Source organism: Lissotriton vulgaris, chromosome 3_1 (assembly GCF_964263255.1).
Source record: "Lissotriton vulgaris chromosome 3_1, aLisVul1.2, whole genome shotgun sequence".
In the NCBI taxonomy this organism is placed as follows: Eukaryota; Metazoa; Chordata; class Amphibia; order Caudata; family Salamandridae; genus Lissotriton; species Lissotriton vulgaris.
In genome coordinates this window covers 1,861,116,523-1,861,137,800 of record NC_141689.1, presented here as the reverse complement: position 1 = coordinate 1,861,137,800, position 21,278 = coordinate 1,861,116,523, and the positions used below count along the sequence as shown (strand labels likewise).

At 42.4% G+C, this 21,278-nt stretch overlaps 1 protein-coding gene across 1 annotated transcript in view; it reads left to right on the top strand.

Moving 5' to 3' along the window:
• Positions 1–21,278, top strand: part of DCHS2 (dachsous cadherin-related 2) — a 932,357-nt gene that overhangs the window by 484,308 nt on the left and 426,771 nt on the right. The window contains exon 5 of the mRNA XM_086962326.1: positions 15,482–15,718. Coding sequence (XP_086818452.1) covers positions 15,482–15,718 — 237 coding nt within the window. The remainder of the gene's footprint in view (positions 1–15,481; positions 15,719–21,278) is intronic.

Below are 21,278 nucleotides of genomic sequence, written 5' to 3'. Positions count from 1 at the left end.
TGTTGCGCCATATTTAAAAAGTGACGCATCTAGGTAGATGCGTCACTTTTTAAACCCCTGCGCCACATTATACCTGCGTCAGGTATAATGTATGCAGAGGGGTCGTTCCCCCGCAAAAAGCCTCGTAATAGTGACACAGTGAAATCTATGAGATTTCACTGCGTCACTTTTAGGATGCTGTTGCGTCAAAATCTTGCGCCTGCATCACAGCAGGCGTAAGACTGACGCAAGCCCTTTCACATGGGGCTTTCCCCGTGTGAAAGGACGCATTGCTGGAGTTGCGTCACTTTTGTGACACACTCCAGCAATGCGTCACTTTTGCGCTTACAGATGCGTCAGAAATACTGACGTATCTGTAAGTCCTTGCGACATGATGCGTCATACATTAAATATGACGCATCATTGGAGTCGCAAGGAGTGTGCAGTGAAAAGTGACGCATCGCTGTTTTCACGCAGCGATGCGTCACTTTTCATAAATAAGGCCCCTGGAGAGGAGCATTCTTGAAAAGCAATTAATATCAGTTGCCAGGTATAGTTGAAGACCCTGAACCATAGTGATCCTTTGAAAAGCCAAAACAGTGTTATTGTCCTTTTGGATAGACCATCTTTTGGCTTCTAAATGATCCATTAAGAGCCTTCTCAAGGCTTTCCTCGATATTTGCTCCAAACTCGATGGGTCAATAAAAAACTCCGGGCGGCCAATTTCAAGACACATCCTTTTAACGAAAGACATCCATTTTATTTGTTTGCCCCCTCCAATGTTTGGCAATCAGCTATTACTTCACGAATAAAGGCCGTCTCTGTGGTAGTCCAAAGCTTATGCCATAAGAGAATGGGCTCAGTCTTAATTGTATCAGAGATAAACGGTAGCCCCAACTCTATATGCGTCAAATAGGTGGACGTTGACTTCGGCAAACCTAGGAGGTATCTGAGGAACTTATTTTCATCCTTCTGGATTGATGTTATTGTATCGATCCCCCAGAGACCTGCCTCATAGATTGCCATTGATACGCACTTTGCTTTGTAAATGGTAATAAGCTGCTTGACTGGTCTCCCCCCAATTTTACTAGCAAAATCTCGAAGTGCGCCTATCGCTCTAGAAAAATCAAGGTTCCTGGCTTTTACAGCGGGCTGCCAGGACACCTTTCTATGAAAGCAAATACCCAAATATGGAAATTGTTCTACAGTGTTATCTTTTTTCCCTCGATGAATATCGGGCATGGGGTTTTCTTTATTCCCTTGCTACAGGCCAAGGAAAAGGTCTTAGCAATGTTTACCTTCAAACCCTTTTCTTTCATAAAGAGAGTAAATTTAGTGACTGCCCTTTGCAGCCTCAACCTTGTTTGAGACAAAATAGCCGCATCGTCTGCGTACAACAGGATTGGAACGGCATGACCCTCTATCTTAGGGTAATCACATTCAAAGCTCCGCATGAAATCACCAACGGCATTTATGTAGAGCGAGAAAAGCAGGGGGGCTAAGATGCACCCCTGCCTCGCACCTCTGCCAATGGTGAATCTTGAGGAGCACTCCCCTCTCTGACCATACCGCACCCTGGCCCCTGCATCCCTATACAAAGCAATAATAAAATTATGAATAGATAAGTTCAGTCCTAGGTGCTCCAATGCACTCCATAACTGGTTATGGTCAACACAGTCGAATGCTGAACTTAAATCTATAAATGTAACAAAAAGGTTCCCATTTTTAGCCTCGACGTATTTAGAAATTAAAAAATATAAATTTAAACTCTGTTCGACCGTACCCCTACCTGTTCGGAAACCGTATTGAAATCTAGAGAGGACATCTACCTCCTCTGTCCAGTTATGCATACGTTTTAGGATAATGCGTCCCGCAACCTTCATTAGGGCATCAAGCAAAGAGATAGGACGATAACAAGAGGGTACATGCCTATCCCCTTTTTTGTATATAGGTACCACAATGGCCTCTGACCAGGTTGGGATTAGACCATAACAATTTAAATTGGTTCCTTATAGGTAAATGTCTGTCTAAAGTGCAATGTGCTGATTGCCATGTAAACATGATATTAAAAAATTCATGTTCCTGGCATATTTCCATCTAAAGTGCAATGTGGTGATTTACCACCTAAACATGCAATAAAAAAAACCATTAATCTTCATCTTCCAGGCACAACTACTCAAGTGCAGCCAGTAGAGTTTACTACAATACTTTCCAAGCTAAAAATTACAAAAGTGCAGTGGTAAAGTGCAAGATTTTGATAATATATTTGTTTTAATTATATTAGTTTTTTTAAATTTATTTTTTAGATGTAGCCCTACTTTTCAGAGAAAGGTCGCTAGCATCTCCTTATATTTCCATGCAGCATATGAGGCCAGATGTAGGTAATCCTATTTTACCGATTCTAAAATACTGAATTTTACTCATTTGGTATTTCAGAATCGGTAAATGGGATGTAGCTAATTATTCGGTAAATTTTACCGAAACGGTAGGATTCGGTATTACCGATTCGGTATTTACCGATTCAGTAAATACCGAATCTGTATTTACCGAATCAGTAATTCCCCTTCATAAGCCCATAGGAATGATTGGGAATTACCGATTCGGTATTTACCGAATCTGTAAATACCGATTCGGTAAATACCGAATCGGTATTAGGAGGACCATGTTCAAGGGTGGCAAGGTGTCGCATTGACACCCTGTTGCACCCCTGAATAGTGCATGGGTGCACATGTGGCACACATACAAGGTATTTACCACCAACCTTTATTTGGTGGTAAATACTGAATCCTTAACTGTGCAATGCACTCATTTGAGTGCTCCCTACATTTCAGATTCGGTAATTTACCGATTCTGTATTTTAAAGAATCAGTAATTTACTGATTCCTTAAATTACCGATTCTGTAAATTACCGAATCTGAAATGTAGTCACCTACATCCCAAATGCCCAATACTGGTCGGTAAAGGCCGAAATTTGGTAATTTCGGCCGTTACCGACCGGTATTGGGCCACCTACATCTGGCCCTAAATCTTTTATTGGCACCTACTCTTTTACCATATGCTTCTTCAAATTTCTTAGTACAAATTAATTTATTCAACCATTCCGAATAAGTGGGCATTTTTTGAGACCTCCAGCTCTGAAGCATCAGAGAACATGCCACGAGGGAGGCAATTGCAGAAAATGTCTCCTCCCCTCTCGACATTCCAAGGTTTGGTCTCTGGCTTGCAAGACCAAAAAGTGCAATCTCAGCGTCAGGATCCACACTTTTCTGAACTCCCTAGCTTAAAGCCGAAAAGATCCTCTCCCAGAATTGTCCTAGCTTTTGGCAGGTAAAAAAAGTATGGAGCCATCCTCCCTCGCCTAACATCTGGGAGCGAAAGAATTTGTTCTCTAATTCCGGGCAAATCTTGTAAAGAGCTTGGGGAGTAGAGTATGCCATTTAGCGTGACAAAAAAGCCATTCTTTTCAAATTAGCCACTTTTAAGGCCTTGCTGCCTAGCTGTGTGATAACTTGCTAATCCCGACTTGAGAACCTACATTGTGTCTCCAATGACACTTTTCTAGAAAATTATTAACAATGATAGGCTCCCCTTGAGACTGTATACAGTGATACTAATTGCCTACCACTCTCAACTTTGCTCTAAATAGAGCAATCACTAGTGAAATTGGGCCGGAACAGGGTAAGAGACTGCACTTTTTTAGTAGTTGTGAAATCTGGATGTATTAAAAAAAAGAGGCTTACTCTGGGCGCCACACCTCGCTTGGACCTCTTGCCAAGTAATGCCTCTTCAACCCAATAAAAAATGCTCTAGCTCTTTAAATCCCCAATTGATCTGGGATCTTAGATGGCTGCCCTGAATTTGGAGGCCGAAGCTCTTACATGCAGCTAATTTACGAAACAAGATCCTGTGGAAGTGTACTCCTTCAAGGTCTTGTAACTTGTTTTTTTGTGAGTTTAGCTGTTTTCAGAAATATTGGAACCTGTGAACCAGCTCTTGCACCATCTTCTCCAAAAAAAAATAATCGACAGATCCCTTGCGGTCAAGTAAACGGGCTGTTAAATCTAAAAAGGCTGCTTCATAGTATGTACGAGCTTGAGGAAGTGCAAGCCCCCCTGACTAATGTCAAGCTGGAGCACTGAGAGTTTTACTCTCTGAGCCTTCTTATTCCAAAAAAATCCTCTAAAAATGGTTTCTAACTCCTTAAAATAGGTTGTATTCTTTGTTATAGGGAGATTTATATACAAAAAACAAGTAAGTGTAAAATGGACATTTTTATAAGAGCCACCCATCCTATGAATGTGAGCAGTAGTAGTGACCACTCTTCTAACAGCTTTGTAATTTTTTTCGGTGTGGCTTCATAGTTCAATTTATAAATTTCTGTATATTTACTGGTGACATAAATTCCTAAATATCGGATTGGATTTTGGAATAAGGGCTTTTTGTTTAAAATTGTCAGGGAGAAAATCATTTGAAGTATTCATTGTTAAAATCTCAGTCTTATTCTGATTAATTTTGTAGCATCCAAATAATTCAAATTGTGTGAATTCGGCTAGTATTAGATCAATATTCTGTCTTGCTGGGCTAAGATAGAGGATAATATCATCCATAAACAGCTTCAAATTAGCTATACCTGGTATTGGTGATTTAATCCCTATGTTGTTGCAGATTCTAGTGGCTAAAGGTTCAATAAAAAAGGTAAAGAGCACAGGGGAAAGTGGGCCATCATGATGAGAGCTGGAGTAGGATTACAGTTAAAAAAGTCAAGTGCCTGTACTAAAAGCCCTGTATTTGTGGACATCAACCTCCCTGCAATGAACCCTGTTTCATCTGTTTTTTATTTTTATTCGAGGTATCCTACATCAAGTCCTGAATATAATTAAAATCCCCACCAAAAATAATTTGTCCTGTAGCCCCTCTGAGTATCTCATCGATCTTCACCATAGATGACGGGTCATCAACTATTGAGCCATAATAATGAATAAAGTAGAAAATGTTCACTTGAGCCAGCAAGCTGACGAGCTTTGGAGATGCACCTGTGTGCCTGTGAGTGGTACTGTGACCTGAGAGGAACTTTGCAGCATTTCCAGGAACCCTAGATGATTTTTCTTTGCTCTCTAATACTGCTGCTCTCTACTGATGAAGGGCTCAACCCAGAAACACGTGTCTAGAGATATACAGCAATGTCTGCACCAACTTTGGTGAAAAACTCAAGCTAATTTTGAAGTAAGTTTGAACTGTGTACTGCTTTTACCAGGATGCAAAGGGGCGAACTGTGCTGGGACTGTAAGGCAGTGTGCTCCCAACCCCCATTCTATTAGCTGATAATCTTGTGCAATAACATTGATTACTTTTTTAGTCTTCGGCTTTAGCTGTTTTCTATTTTTCTTCAAGGTATTCTTTGTCAAGTCCTGAATATAATTAAAATTCCCACCAACAATAATTGTCCTGTAGCCCCTCTGAGTATCTCATTGATCTTCACTATAAATGACGGGTCATCAACATTTGGACCATAATAATTAATAAAGTTGAAAATATTCTTGTTTAAACTTGTTGTGACCCAAAGCCATCGACCATGTGGATTCCTCTCTACTTGGAAGAATTCTTAATCCACCACCTTACTGCCATCCTTGCTGATGCAAAAACAACTTTAGAAAACAATTTAGGTACAAAACGCTTTGGAGTGTTTGTTTTCAAATGAGTTTCTTGAAGGAAAACGACTTGTGGTGAAAATGAAGCTAACCACCTTATTATCCCTCCATACTTCTGTTTGTTCAGAACACCACTTACGTTGACTGAAATTATCCGACAATTACATTTCATTTCTAAAATTCATACTTAAATATTGCATTAATCTTTTCAGCACAATAAACTGTTTTCCCGCCATCCCACCCCTATGATTCTGCTAATTTGTGCCCCTTGCACCCAAAACCCACCTGCTCCCAACCACTCCCTGTGCTAACCCTCCCCAGGAGATGGGAAAAGGGCCCGTAGCCCCATCTCCGCCCTCTCAAAAAAAGTCTCTTGTGGGTGGCCTTGGTGCTGCACACTGAGTGACCCCCATCGTCCCCTACATCAAGCTGCCCCTGACCTTACATTTAATACTTCTTATCTACTTTACAGAAGAGATTTCTTTCAGAAGATCCTGTGCTTCCTCTATATTTGCAAACATATAGAACTTGCCCCTCACTAACACCCTTAACTTTGACTGCTGGGCTATTGATACATGTGCACCCTGTGCTTTAAAGAGATAGAGCAATTTGATAGACTCTTTTCGCAGACGTGCGGCTGCTACTGACATATCAGCAAATATTCGACAGCTGGTGACACCATTAATTGAGAATTGTCTCTGCTCGATTGCCTGTGATAAAATCTGCTCCTTGATGCGGTAGTCAGCAAAGTTGATCAGAATTGTTCGAGGTAGTTTTGAATTCGGCAAAGTGTGTGAACGGACCCGATGCACTCTTGTTATAGTAAGATCGCCTGTGAATTCTGGGAGTACGCTCTTGTTAATGAATGATTCAATCCTTTGAAGGGGTTGTGACCCTTTACTACCTTCTGGGACCCCCACTATTCAGAGATTTGCACGCCGTGAGTGGTTCTCAAGCTCACTTGCAGCCCTCGCCATACGCCTGCCGCCAGCCAAGCATCAAGGAAACGAACGAGCGAGGCATACTGGTGATACCTTCAACACCTTTCGGCCATCTGGTGAGAGGGGCAGCCTCAAAGAAGGGGGGAGGAACAAGCAGTCACTAGCCGTTATGTGCTGTGAGCATGCCGTAGCCCAACAAAACGTTCTAGGTGTATTTTTTTCACTGTTGGTGACAAAATTATGGAACATCCTACCCCTTTAAAACAAGCTTGTTGATAACTGATCGTTTTTAGTCACAGTGATAAAAACTAGGTCAGGATTTGCCACGATTTCATGAAACACAGTATAGCAAGAGAACTTACTGCGAGGTACTGTGTTGCGTGAAATTGAGACAGCACAACTGCTAAACCACCACTTTTCGCTTTTACCAGAGGTAAAAACTTGGGAGAGATCCTCAAACAGAAATCTGAAAGCATCAAAGGATACAAAGGTACAAGACCTTGTCTGAATTGCGGGAATTGTAATAATATCATAAAGGGAAATGTCATCAATCACCCTATGAAGGGACATGAGATAAAACTCAAAGTCAGAGCAACATGCGACACTTCAAACGTGATTTATCTACTCAAATGCCCCTGTGGCAAACCGTATGTTGGGAAAACCGAAAGAAAAATCAAAACTAGAATGACGGAACATAAATCGAACATTCGTACACATAACATTAAGTCTTCAATAGCAACTCATTTTTTGGAAGCACACCACAGTATTTCACAATTAAAATTTCTAATATTGAAATGTGTTGAAAAACGAGAAGGAAGAGACAATAACAAGTATTTGCTTCAACATGAGAATTTTTGGATTCAGAGACTATGTTCAAGCAAGCCCAATGGGCTTAATGACAGAATCAAATTTGCTTGCTCCCTGTGATGAACGATTAAGCATTGTTTTTCCCTTGATATGTCCTGTGAATAATGACTGCATTTTTTGATCATTTTTTAGCTTGGTAATTCAATTAATATATGATTATTGCATTTTGAATCATGAAACTTTATTGTGCAACCACACACTCACAACAATTTTTATCGTGCAACCACACATGTTCATACATTTTTTCGGGGGCTTTTTTTAGTGATGAGTTATTTTCGCAATTATGAATCAATTGTGGATGATTTTCAGAGGTTTTTCATCATTTTTATCGTGTTTAGGTTCGCTTTTCATTTAATAGTAGTGAGTCTTTACTTCGGGGTTTTGAAGTCTGTTGGTTAGATCTATTTGGTCACATGATCGCGGCAGTAACCAATAGGAGGCAGAATTCAGGCGAAACACGGAAGCGCGGAGAGCGTCTGTTTTCGAAGTGGTGAAACGTGGAGAAAACCAGATAGTTTGTAACTGACGGTGAAACCGTACTGCATAAGGTCAGTGTTGTTGGAAGAGTGGTTGGAAAGTTTTTTTGAACAAATGAGGCCCGAGGTGCATATTATATTTCAGTGGTTAACTAACTATTATGGTTTTTTTTAGGTTGACGTTCGTACGGCGAACGGGGATTTCATGTAAGTGTTAGTTTATGGATTCTGGGATTATTCTTTGGTCTTTTTAACACATCCCGCTCCAGCATGAATTCACTTGTTTTTTTACTTTCACCTCACAATGTGTACATTTAACAACATGATTTGTATGTTTTATTGATTCAAAGTTCATATGTTTTTGAATTCACAGAGGAAGGGCATCCTAGTGCCCGAAATACATAGGAGTGATTTGTGCAATGATAATCTAACGAATATGAGTTTTTTGATGAAATAAGAAAAATTATGAAAACATTCATTTAAATTAACGAAAATTATGAATAAAAAAAGTTTAATCATAAAGAAACTTTTGAGTGGAATCCTCTTTACACATAGGAGGAGATTAAAGTGTGCCTTTTGGGATGCGACTAATGATTCATTGGAAGCACGACAAAGGTTCATAAGTAAGAGGCGTCACGGGTCGGGAGACTCCACCAAAGGAGCACCTAAGACTGTGAAACTTAAAACTTGCATTGGTTAAATAAAGCTGTGCACCTGGAGTGCAATCACTTTGGACAGCACAACTGTGCCATATTTGCAAAGATATGAGGCAGTTCTACTCTCTTCTAGTGGTGACGCATTTGTAGCTGCCTAGCATCAGCACAGTTACCCTTGCGCCATGTGGCAGAGGGGCCTGCATAGAAATAAAAACGTCTCCTCATTATGCCAGTCTGGGGTGGCACACGATATTGGCACAAACCAATGTACAAAAGTCTTAGTAAATATAATTTTGCATTACAATACATGGGTGGATGCAAGGGACTGCCCATGCTCCACCCATGCAAAGCCTACTTGATTTATGGTAACTCAAGTCAGCGCTATGCGCTGTGTTGTGTAACTCTTTTTTTTAACAGGTCCACACAAATCGGGGTTTGCATGGCTTTTTGAATCTCCAAAAAGATTTTGTGTTGGACTGCGCCGAAACAGTGATGCAACCCTAAGGAAAAATCTTAGCAAAATCTGAGGCCCCAATGCTTCACTACCACTTAGGCACCAATTACAAGTAGGGCAGATTTAGATGCATATGGAATTTAGAATTCTGACCTGTATCGCTATGCATATATCTGAGGAAGGGTGAAGTTGGTTGCAGGGGAAAGGGAGGATGTGGTCCGGCAAGAGGGAGCCGAAAGGGTGAGCAGGAGTCAGGGATGGTGCTGGCACAGCCAAACCTAACGCAATTTTACTGGCTGGTATAATCAGATCCAGTATACCTGCTCCTGGAAATCTGGGTATTGGAACGCTGATCAACTTATTATTAAGTGGAATGGTACACCACCTAGAGATATAGATCAACTTAAGTTTCAACTGGCCCATTAGTGTTCCATATGTGGGAAGCTGCTGCTGTGTTCCTGTCTTTCAGTAATAAAATACTGCTTGTTGGGGAAAGATGCTTTCTTGAAGGCGAAATTGGAAATAAGGTATAAACTAAATGTAAAAAGAAAAGATAATATTTTGTATGATGATGAAGTGAAAAACACGCATGGTCAAATCCTTGTATCTAGTAATTGTTCCCCATGTATCAGATGTCGAGTTCCAAGGTTGGCTTGAGTTGTTAAGCGGGGAGGAACCAAATAGAATCATCAGAGGAGTTTTCTACCCTGTCAGGGGTGGTAAGGTGTATTCCTGATTGCTACCTTACAGGGCCTGCCATTTCACATTCTAGGCAGAACTCAAGGGACAACAGCATGTTAATTTAATGGAAGGATTAATGCTGAGACTTCCTTAAGAACTGAACAGTTCTGGTGGTGACAGCAAACTTTGTCAAGTCCAACCTATACTAGGACTTTGCAGGGCTGTTTAACATTTTTACAACACCACTTTCGATGGAGAGGGAATCAGAAGCATTATTTCCGAAATGTAAGTACCAGAAAAACCATATCCTCCCTCTTCAGGTGAAGCATTAGTATCTACTGGACAGGACAGACAGATTGACATTTGCCTTTATTGCTCACTCTAGACAGTACACCCCACTCGAAGCTCATACCAGTTGCTGGCGTATGCTTTAATGATCATTTCTTTCATGTGTCCATATTTGCTCTTTCTTGGATTACTTTTCCATTTTGGATAAACACACATTCAGACCATTCTCGGCCCATATCACAGTGTTGTGAATGTTCCAACGCAATCAGAATGCTACCTACTGATACCCTGGTCCTACCAAAAGACAACTGCTGTTGTGTTCCACCTCGTTTCCCTCCGAGAAGGTCAACGTTCCCTCTAAATGTTCCACAAGTTCTGTGCAGGGCCGGCCTTAGGCATGTGCAAGCTGTGCACCTGCACAGGGCCACCAAACCCCAGGGGCCACCACACCAATATATATCCTTAATATATTTATCCTCTGAGGATGGATACATATTTGTGTGGCGGCCCCTGGCAGAGATTTGGCGGCCTCCGGCTCAGTTCCACTTCTAAACACCCTGACCCCCCCCCCCTCCCTCTTTACTGGCCTCCGCGCTCTGCCCCACCCGGACCCCCTCTTCCGGGGCCCCTACCTACGCTCCCTGCCCAGGGCCACCATGACCCTAGAGCCGCCCCTGTTCTGTGAATACCGGGGTACTTTCAGAATGATGTCAGATACCTCTTGCCTTGAGGCTTCACCTCTGAGGTCAAGGGAGACAAGGTGCCACGCTGCATCAATTGCAGTTAGTGGTGTAGCTAGCCCTATGGGCACCCATGGCGTTCTCTGCGTTTACCGCCCCACGGCGACTGCAGTGAAGAGTGAGGGGGCCTGTGTTGCTTGCTGTTGCCACCCGAGCCGGCAGGTGATAGCGGGGGGAGGCTGCTGCCCCGGCACCCACCCCAGCTACACCACTGATTGCAGTAAGTGGAAAGGCTATCTTGCACATCTAACACAAACGTATTTGCAAAGAGATTTCTAAACATCGATGGAAGTTGAATAAGAAATAAATTACTCCATTGAGACTTTCCTGTTCTGAGTTTCCTTATAAAAAAATGACTGTGTAATTTGCAGCATAGTTTCTAACATTTTGTTACTGTACAATGAAAAGCTCTTACTTTGGTACAGTTACTTCTTGGCCTGAAGAGCTGATATTAGAGGTAATTTCTGCTGCAGGAAGAGTTTCATTTGTGGGTGATGGATTGAATGTTTACGGTGACTCAGTGGATGAAAATCTGTACAGAAAGGCACTGTAATTTCTCTGAGATTTACGGACCCTACAATAGGAGTTCAAGGTGTTTTTTTTAAAGAGCTATTTTGAAACTGGACGTTTGTGGCTGAGCATCTTTGAAAGCAGCAGTGGAGAAACAATCTAGTATGGAAATAGTAACTAAGCGTTTGCAGGAACAAAATGAGCTTTTTTAGAACTCAATGTAGTGTCATACCTCGACACCAAAAAATAAATTGAAAATGCAAAGAAAAATCAGTTTGAGGTCATATTATTCTTAGTAGATTTACATTTTTTGAATACCATTAATTCCAATGATTCAGGTTTGCTCCATACAGTTCTCAAAATGTTATTTGTACTAGAAGATCACTTTTCTTTATATACAGAGAGATCTCTAACTATCTCAACATGTGTTTCGGACTTGTTTTATTTTGGTGTCACTTCCTCTGGGCCCTTTATGTCCAAATCATCATGATGGACATGATCAAATATTTCAGACTCCTTTCCATCAAACCTCTCTCATATCATCCACCAACAACACTGTCCTCTTCTTTTTACCAAAAACATGACACTAAACAATCCTTATGCTGCATTCCACCAAACATATTACCTCTTCCTGCTACCAAAATCTAATACAAACACTCAGAACCCCTGCCCGTCTCCTCTCACACACAACATACGCTCTCCTCCAATGCCCATCACCACCCTGTTTACCATTCAACTTGTACTCACCGATAGTACTTTACATCCAAATTCTTCACAGAAATTCACTACATCAATATGTCATCTCCATTCTCCACGAAAACTAAGCATAACACACACACACCAGCACATCCCAATCTCTCACACACACATTTACATAATATATTCCAACACAAAGTAGAAACAAACACCCACTCCCACCCTCATGACTACACAAATAATACAGAACCTAAGCCAACTTTACACCCAAATTTGTTATCTTTAGCAACACCTACCACAGACATCCTATCACACAGCACTTATTCATCCGCCTTTCATCCATTGCACAATTTAGAGCCTTAACACATGACCCACATTCTCAACCACTGTTCCTAACTCATATACCTACCACCCTAAACAGACACACATGACACTATTGCTGTCCTGATTCAGTTAATGCCAACATGATGGGAAAAGGACAAGGTAAATGTACGTCAAGAGTTAAGACAACAACCTCCTCTATTCGAGAAGAGAACCTCTTGTGCCTAAACCCATCCTTCACAAATTGTGATGTCTCATCATTTGGGTCTGGCCTCCTCTCGCCAGGGACCTCAGTCTGGGAGATTGACTGGGGTACCCTTAGCTGATAGAAGAGCTAGAGGATGGCTGATGACTCCATAAAACCCAAAGGCACAATTACATAATACCCTGGTGGAGTGGTACCAACTTGAATCCAGCAAGCACTGGCTCTTTCAGGACCATGCGGTAGCTGGCCGCCCTCTCCAGGGTGTACCCTTCCTGCCGAGGTGTCATAGGCCCCCGAATCTCTACGCGTCCTACATCACAAGCACTGTGATGAAAGTCTGGGATCAGGTAGCGGTGCGGAATGAACTCACCTCATTTCCTTCTCCACTGACGCCCATTTTTGGAAACCCCGACTTTACACCCGGCCTGGACCCGCAGGCATTCAAGGCATGGAGGGCCACCCCCTGCAGGGAGGTGGGGCACATGTTCAATCTGGAGGGTATCCTCTCCTTTCAGAAAGTTAGAGAAGACTATGGGATACAGCAGGCTGATCGGCTCCCCTACCTGCAGATCCGTCGCTGGGTCTTACATCCAACTGTGCGTTCGGGTGCGCAACGATTCCTCACGCCATATGAAAAATGGCTCCTCACCCGCACGTCGGAGAAGAAACTGCTCTCCGACTTGTACCAACACCTATTCCTCACCCACATACACATCTATCACCCAGGGAAGGCAAGATGGGAGGAGGATCTTGGGAGGCAGCTCACACGGAAGGAGTGGGAAGGAATCTATCACAGAGCCAGACACTCAGCCTACCATACTGGTCTCACGGAGACCTTGACAAAAGTAGCCATGTATTGGTACCACACACCGGCACGCATACATAGATGGGACCCTAAGACAAGCGATCGCTGCTGGAGGGGGTGCGGGGAGCGAGGCACACTTGAACACTTGCTCTGGAGCTGTGAGAAACTGCAACACTATTGGACCACCATCCTGGATCTAGTAGACGCACATTTAGACACACAACTCCCCCGATTCCCCGCATAAGTGATACTGGGCCTGCGGAACACGCTGATGTATCCCCTGAAATCCATGAGAGGAAGGTTGATAGCCATAGCACTGGGGGCTGCTACACAAAACATAGTGGCACACTGAAGGGACCCACAACCCCCTGTGCAGCTTGGCTGGCTACATAGGCTCTGGATGATACTGGGGATGGAGAAGTTGTCCCTGACTGCAGCGGGGCAGGGGGAGCAGTTTGCGGACATCTGGCGGCCATTCCTGACGCTGCTCACTGGGGAATTTAGGGAATTGAGCTGCCCTCGCTACCTGCGCCTATTGCATTTGGCGGGAGGGTTTGGGTGCCACTCACTGGGTGAGCTGTAATGGATGGGGTCAGGCCAGCATCTCTTAGGGGACAAGAAGGTGGGGGGGTATGGGCAGGGGGGGGCTGTTGGGGTTTGTTGGGGTTTATTTTACTGGTTTGCATAGCCTGATACAGCTTCCGACTCATGCTCCGTTAGCCTGACGCGGCCGGCCCGGGAGGGTTGTAGGCGGCTTGCTGTGATACTTTATGCCGAACAATACTGATGTTAGCAAAGAATGTCTTTACAACTGTGAATGTATGTCCGGTCTCTTAGCAGGCATGGGTCAGACCCTTTTTTGATGCACTGAATAAAAACATTTAATACTAAATAGTGAATCTCCCATATAATAGGTTTCTTTTAACCCGATTCCGTTTTAACATGATTCATCTGAACCTTGGTTATTTCCCTAACTGGAGTACCCCTGAAAATGCAATGCCGTGTTCTTGTGACAACTTTTCCACCCAGAACACAATCCATTTTTTGATGTTCTGCGGTCATTATACGGAATTAAGGTTGAAATTTTTGGTCCCAATTTTAAAGGAGGCTGGGTTTCTGCAGGTTAAGCCAGCTCTTTTGTTTTTGCAATTACTACAGACCCCCAGGATCATCTTCCATGTTGCTAGTTTCTTAGTGGGTGCTGTTAGGACTAGGAACAAGAAAATGACTGATAGCCCTTAAATGAATTGGGATGAAATTCTGTATTATATTTGCACTATGAATAATGGTAGTCAGGGCAACTAAATTGATTAATGTTTTACCCTTTTTATCATGACTTCATTTTATGAATTTTTATGGAAAAATTTTAAAGGGTTTGATATTTTGTTTTTACTGTGTATAACTAATACTTTGTTTTTACTGTGTATAACTAATGTAACGTGTTTTATGCATGCTTTGTATAGTACTATTGTCTTTTTATGATGTTGATTTATCGAAATAAAGTATTCTGACTGACTGACTGATTTAAATCAATTTTTCAATTCCAATTGATTATATTATACATGCTATGTCTACATCTACTGGGACAGGCAAATGCACCAATACCTACATCATTTCCCTTTGCATTCATTTCTTCTTACATTGTAGGTTTCTCATAAAATGCGATCCACTTCTACACGAGTATTACAACGAGCACTATTGTCTTTATTTTCATCACAACATATGCTAAACCCATTTTAGTGTCGGTCAGGTACTCGGGTGATTAGCAATTGATATACATAGTATTGTGACTACTCGGGAATCCACTGCTGTGTGCTTGCATCAATTTTGCATTGCTTGTTCTTGGCCCCATATCTGATACTTCCATGGATATGTCCAATTGTGCACACTTCTTTGGAAATTATTGATAAAGTACATACGCATTGCATACATTCTATAGATTCTATACAGGAAGAAAATCTCTACGCAAATATTGTACTTATGTGAATCATATGCATGTTTTAGTTATCACTCTTTCTTGTGCCTAGTGAATTGACTTTTAACAAATACCAGTCTTTTGACATTTCGGGTAATAATAATGATATGCTGCACATCTATGCCTCTGAGTTGTTGTTGGGCCTATGGCATTTAAATGTTTGGACACATTCCATGTGTCCTTTTCTTGACCTTGAAAAAACTCACCCTTTACTTTTTATGTTTTTCTTTTCTCCTCAGGAGTCGTTTATCTGCTATCACCTCTCAGTCACTTGGCAGTAACTAGCGTGACACTGGAAGTCTCTGCTAGGGATGGAGGTGGTCTTGTGTCCCATGTCAACGCGGCTGTCACACTGAACATTCTACAAACTGCTTTGGCTCCCGCCATTTTTGAGAAATCTCGTTATTCATTTTCTGTCCCAGAAGATATTCTGGAAGGCAGTACAGTTGGCACAGTGAAAGCGACAGAACCACTAAGTATGTGCTCCCATGTAATGCAGTAAATGTGCCTTTTAAGTTCTAATGTTGCTTTATTCTAATTAAAATACCAGAGTTGTGCATATTTGAAAGAGAGCATAATTTCAAAGAAAAGTGACAAACGTTTGGTAAGATGTAAACATTAACTTTTTAGAACCTCGCATGAAAATGGAATGCAAGTAATGAGAAATACCTTTAAGGGAATTAGTGTGAAGAGAAAATATCCCCTGTAAGACATTTTTCACCTCAATTCATTTCTGGCATGACAATGTCTCAAACCAGTCCCTAGCACCTAAAATAGTGCAACATTTCACACCTACGGAATTTATGGAATTTTCCAAATTACACTTAATGAGAAATTCATATATTTTGCAGGGCTGATAAATTCACTCATGTAAAATGCATCAAGCATTTCTTCTGTTTAACACTCTCCATATTGTCTACCCCACTGAAATATATTTGGTTGTCTGTAAAACACAAATAGTGATAGTGTGTCACCTGCAAAATAATTTTCGTTTCATTTACAAAGCAATTAAAGGTTTTCTTAGGACAGGAATGCCCCCTGCACATGAAAGAGGTCTTTATTATACCTTCCCTGAGTGACTCAACTGCAGGTGATATCTGGCGTTCTGAATTCTTGTTGCCTGTTAATCCAGCATGTGCTCTGAGGCCTCAGACTGTCCTTTGACTGTGATGTCCAGAGAATTAAGAAAAAAACACAGTTGATGGACAGAATGCAGAACAATGTCTTACATTCACCCCAGTACGAAGATCTGGGCCTAAATCAATCGTTTTTTTGCACTCCACACCACCCTAGGTCAGACAATGGCTATATGCAAATCAGCCTTGACCCTGTGCCTCATGGGAACAGTCCAGCCCGAACTACCAAGCCATGTCTTTCCTAGACCGGAATCAAGCATCTAAGGACTGGTTTCTGGCTATCAGCCTTCTTCAGCCTGTATAGCTTGACTCCAGTGATGTGGAAAGCCTGGGACTCACGTCTGAGCATACCCAGCCCACTCGGGGTGAAAATTGCAAAAAACACAGTTGATGGACAGAATGCAGAACAATGTCTTACATTCACCCCAGTAAAAAGATCTGGGCCTAAATCCATCGTTTTTTTGCACTCCACACCACCCTAGTTCAGACAATGGCTATATGCAAATCAGCCTTGACCCTGTGCCTCATGGGAACAGTCCAGTCCGAACTACCAAGTCATGTCTTTCCTAGACTGGAATTAAGCATCCAAGGACCGGTTTCTGGCTATCAGCCTTCTTCAGCCTGGATAGCTTGACTCCAGTGATGTGGAGAGCCTGTGACTCACGTCTGAGCATAGCCAGCCCACTCGGGGTGAAAATTGCAAAAAACACAGTTGATTGACAGAATGCAGAACAATGTCTTACATTCACCCCAGTACAAAGATCTGGGCCTAAATCCATCGTTTTTTTGCACTACACACCATCCTAGGTCAGACAATGGCTATATGCAAATCAGCCTTGACCCTGCGCCTCATGGGAACAGTCCAGCCCGAACTACCAAGCCATGTCTTTCCTATACCAAAATCACGCATCCAAGGACCGGTTTCTGGCTATCAGCCTTCTTCAGCCTGGATAGCTTGACTCCAGTGATGTGGAGAGCCTGGGACTCACGTCTGATCATACCCAGCCCACTCGGGGTGAAAATTGCAAAAAACACAGTTGATGGACAGAATGCAGAACAATGTCTTACATTCACCCCAGTACAAAGATCTGGGCCTAAATCCATCATTTTTTTGTACTCCACACCACCCTAGGTCAGACAATAGCTATATGCAAATCAGCCTTGACCCTGGGCCTCTTGGTAGTTCGGGCTGGACTGTTCCCATGAGGCACAGGGTCAAGGCTGATTTGGATATAGCCATTGTCTGACCTAGGGTTGTGTGGAGTGCAAAAAAACGATGGATTTAGGCCCAGATCTTTGTACTGGGGTGAATGTAAGACATTGTTCTGCATTCTGTCCATCAACTGTGTTTTTTGCAATTTTCACCCCGAGTGGGCTGGTTATGCTCAGACGTGAGTCCCAGGCTCTCCACATCACTGGAGTCAAGCTATCCAGGCTGAAGAAGGCTGATAGCCAGAAACCGGTCCTTGGATGCTTGATTGCGGTCTAGGAAAGACATGGCTTGGTAGTTCGGGCTGGACTGTTCCCATGAGGCACAGGGTCAAGGCTGATTTGCATATAGCCATTGTCTGACCTAAGGTGGTGTGGAGTGCAAATAAACGATGGATTTAGGCCCAGATCTTTGTACTGGGGTGAATGTAAGACATTGTTCTACATTCTGTCCATCAAAAGTGTTTTTTGCAATTTTCACCCCGAGTGGGCTGGGTATGCTCAGACATGAGTCCCAGGCTTTCCACATCACTGGAGTCAAGCTATCCAGGCTGAAGAAGGATGATAGCCAGAAACCGGTCCTTGGATGCTTGATTCCGGTCTAGGAAAGACATGGCTTGGTTGTTCGGGCTGGACTGTTCCCATGAGGCACAGGGTCAAGGCTGATTTGCATATAGTCATTGTCTGACCTAGGGTGGTGTGGAGTGCAAAAAAACGATGGATTTAGGTCCAGATCTTTGTACTGGGGTGAATGTAAGACATTGTTCTGAATTCTGTCCATCAACTGTGTTTTTTGCAATGTCCAGAGAATTAAAGCACATGTGGCAGTATACTTTTCCGTAATAACTCTAGCACCAAACAAATCTTTTTCTTTTTCACAAGAGTGTGGTGCCTACTGCCATACTCGGGTTAAGTTCTACTTGTAGAGATACCTATTCCCTTGCACTGACATTATGTATGCATGTTGAGTACATGTTATATAAAGAATGCATGATAGGAGGACTCCATGTAGCTGTGATTGCAGCGACTTTCAGAATTCATTTTGAAATGCCCCTGCTTTTACATGGCACAAGATGGAGTAGAAGGGTATCCTGTCTGGCATCCTGACTTTTATTTTGGCTCTAGTATAACGCTAATTTTAGCTTATTTGAAGAGGTCAAGACCTGTCAATGACTATGCAAGGTCCTGCCTTTGGCTTGAGGGTTACCAGCAATGTGCACCTGTGCTTGATTCGTGCGTGTGCATTAAATACTGTGGACAGTGGCGTAACAAAACTTGAGGAGGCCGCCCTGCAAAATACATGGAAGGGGACCCCCACCCCCTGGACCCGGTAAGGAGCTCTTATCCTCCGTCTGTGCAAGGGTGCCAAAGGGGGCTCTGACCCCCTGCACTGGGGAGGCTGTGGGGTCCTCTGTTACACCACTGGCTGTGCGGTGAGGGGAGCTTTTCAACTGTCTCTTTGGAGGGATTCGCATATGGGGAACCAGTCAGTGTAGGACCATAAGGGTGAATCGTAACAAGGATCACTGCCCAGTATACTGGATTGAATTTTGTTGTATTTAGTGCTAGTGTGATATCAAACATTACTTTATTTTCTAAAATGTCAAGAACTGGGGTGGACATTGAAGTTATTGTGTCTGTTGATTGGTTGCTTAGTTCTGAACGAATGCAAATCCACACCAATTTCATGAGAAGCCAGTGACTGCTCGCCCTCGCTACCATGAAAGTCGAATGCAGAAAAGGTTGTACTTGGGCCAGTTTGCTGAGCCACCGTAATATGGAGTACAGGAAGTGATATGTGGTCGAAACGCAAAGAAAAAACATTTTAAGCTATAGTTTGGTTTATGGTTCTGGGCATCATACGTTTTGGATGACCACCAAACACTACACACATTATACTCTGATTTCTGTGTCCTCAGAAGTGTGTCTAAATTAACATTACATCTGGAGTCGTGTGCATTATTAATTGTTATAAATAATGCAATGTGTGTATTGGTGAATGATCCGGACTACCAATGCACAAAGAACTAAGCCTTTCCCACTTGCAGAAAATGTGTAGTTCGGCATTAAAAAGTGGTCATGTTGTATCAGCAATCCTTTTGTCTTTATTTCACAGAATTAATCACATAATGTCCTATTTGTGTAGCAAATACTTCTACCTTAGGGTGTCTGTGTAGTGGAAAACAGGCAAGTACTCGCCAGTCAGCTAGAATTGTATAAAAAAAAAATTAAAAAGGTAACCGCATAAACGTAGGCATTTCTATTGCTTCAATATTTCTTCCTGGGGTAGAAATATGCCCTCATGTGTTTTTGGGGGTCTCACAAAGGTTTACCTTCTGACAAGAACTACCATTTCAATCCTTTGTGCCATTAGGTAGAAATATGCAAGGTGTGAAACACTATATATGTAAGGAATTTGTAAAGCGCAGGAATCACCCCCGCAGGGTATCTGTGCGCTACCATAAAGAGGGTGCAAGACAGACAGAGATCAGTCCTGGAATAATTCCGTCTTCAGGAGATTGCTGAGTTTTTACTGAAGCGAAAAAGACTGGGGCATTTGCGCAAGTCCTCTGGCAAGGTGTTCCAGTATTTCAGGGCAAGGCAGGCAACAGTTTTGCCTCCTGTTCGTATTTTCATGTAGCGGGCGACCACTAGCAATCGTTTGCCTTCCGATCTGGGTCAACGATTCGGACAATAGACTTTAAACTTGTCCGCCAAGTAGCTAGAGCTTGTACCATAAAGAGCTTTATGAGAGAGGCAACAAAGCTTGAATTTAATTCTCTGTTTGATATGGAGCCAGTGAAGTTGTTTTAACAATGGCCCTAGAGACGTGTGTGGTGTCTTTTTAAGATCCAGGCATGCAGCAACATTCTGTACAATCTGTAATCTACTGAGAAGAGGTTCAGTGGAAGATGTCAGTAGAGCATTACAATAATTCAGGTGACCAATGATCAGAGCCTGAATCAGAGAGAGCCAGCCACGGAAACACTCTACCCAAAAGGCTCAGGGTATGGTAGCAGGTCCCTGCAGTAGTCATAATTTGATCCTTCACTGATAAGAATACATTCAAACAGACCCATAGGGCTTGATTCACAGAACTAACTTAAGACAAAATCCTAAACCCACTACCATGTTGGTATTCACAGAAGGCACTTACTCATTTTGGTTTTCACAGAAGGCAGTTACTCATTTGGGTATTCACAGAAGTTAGGAGTCCAAACTTTAGGACTCCTAAATGCCTTCTGTGAATACCGAAAGTCTTAAAATTGGGATTTTTCTCAGTTTAGTAGTAGTAAAGTTAGTACTCCTAACTTTAGGACTCCTAATTGCTGTCTGTGAATACCGAAAGTCTTAAAATTAGGATTGTTCTCAGTTTAGTAGTAGTACAGTTAGGACTCCTAACTTTAGGACCCCTAAATGCCTTCTGTGACTACTGAAAGTCTTAAAATTAGGATTTTTCTCAGTTTAGTAGTAGTAAAGTTAGGACTCCTAACTTTAGGACTCCTAAATGCCTTCTGTGAATACCAAAAGTCTTAAAATTAGGATTATCTCAGTTTAGGATTAGTAAAGTTAGGACTCCTAACTAGGCACCAATTATGTGCCTGTACCTGCAGGCCAGCCTCTATCAGTTGAAATATCAGTTTCTGATGAGAGAAGACTGTATCAAAGGCTGCTGTCAGAACCAACAAGA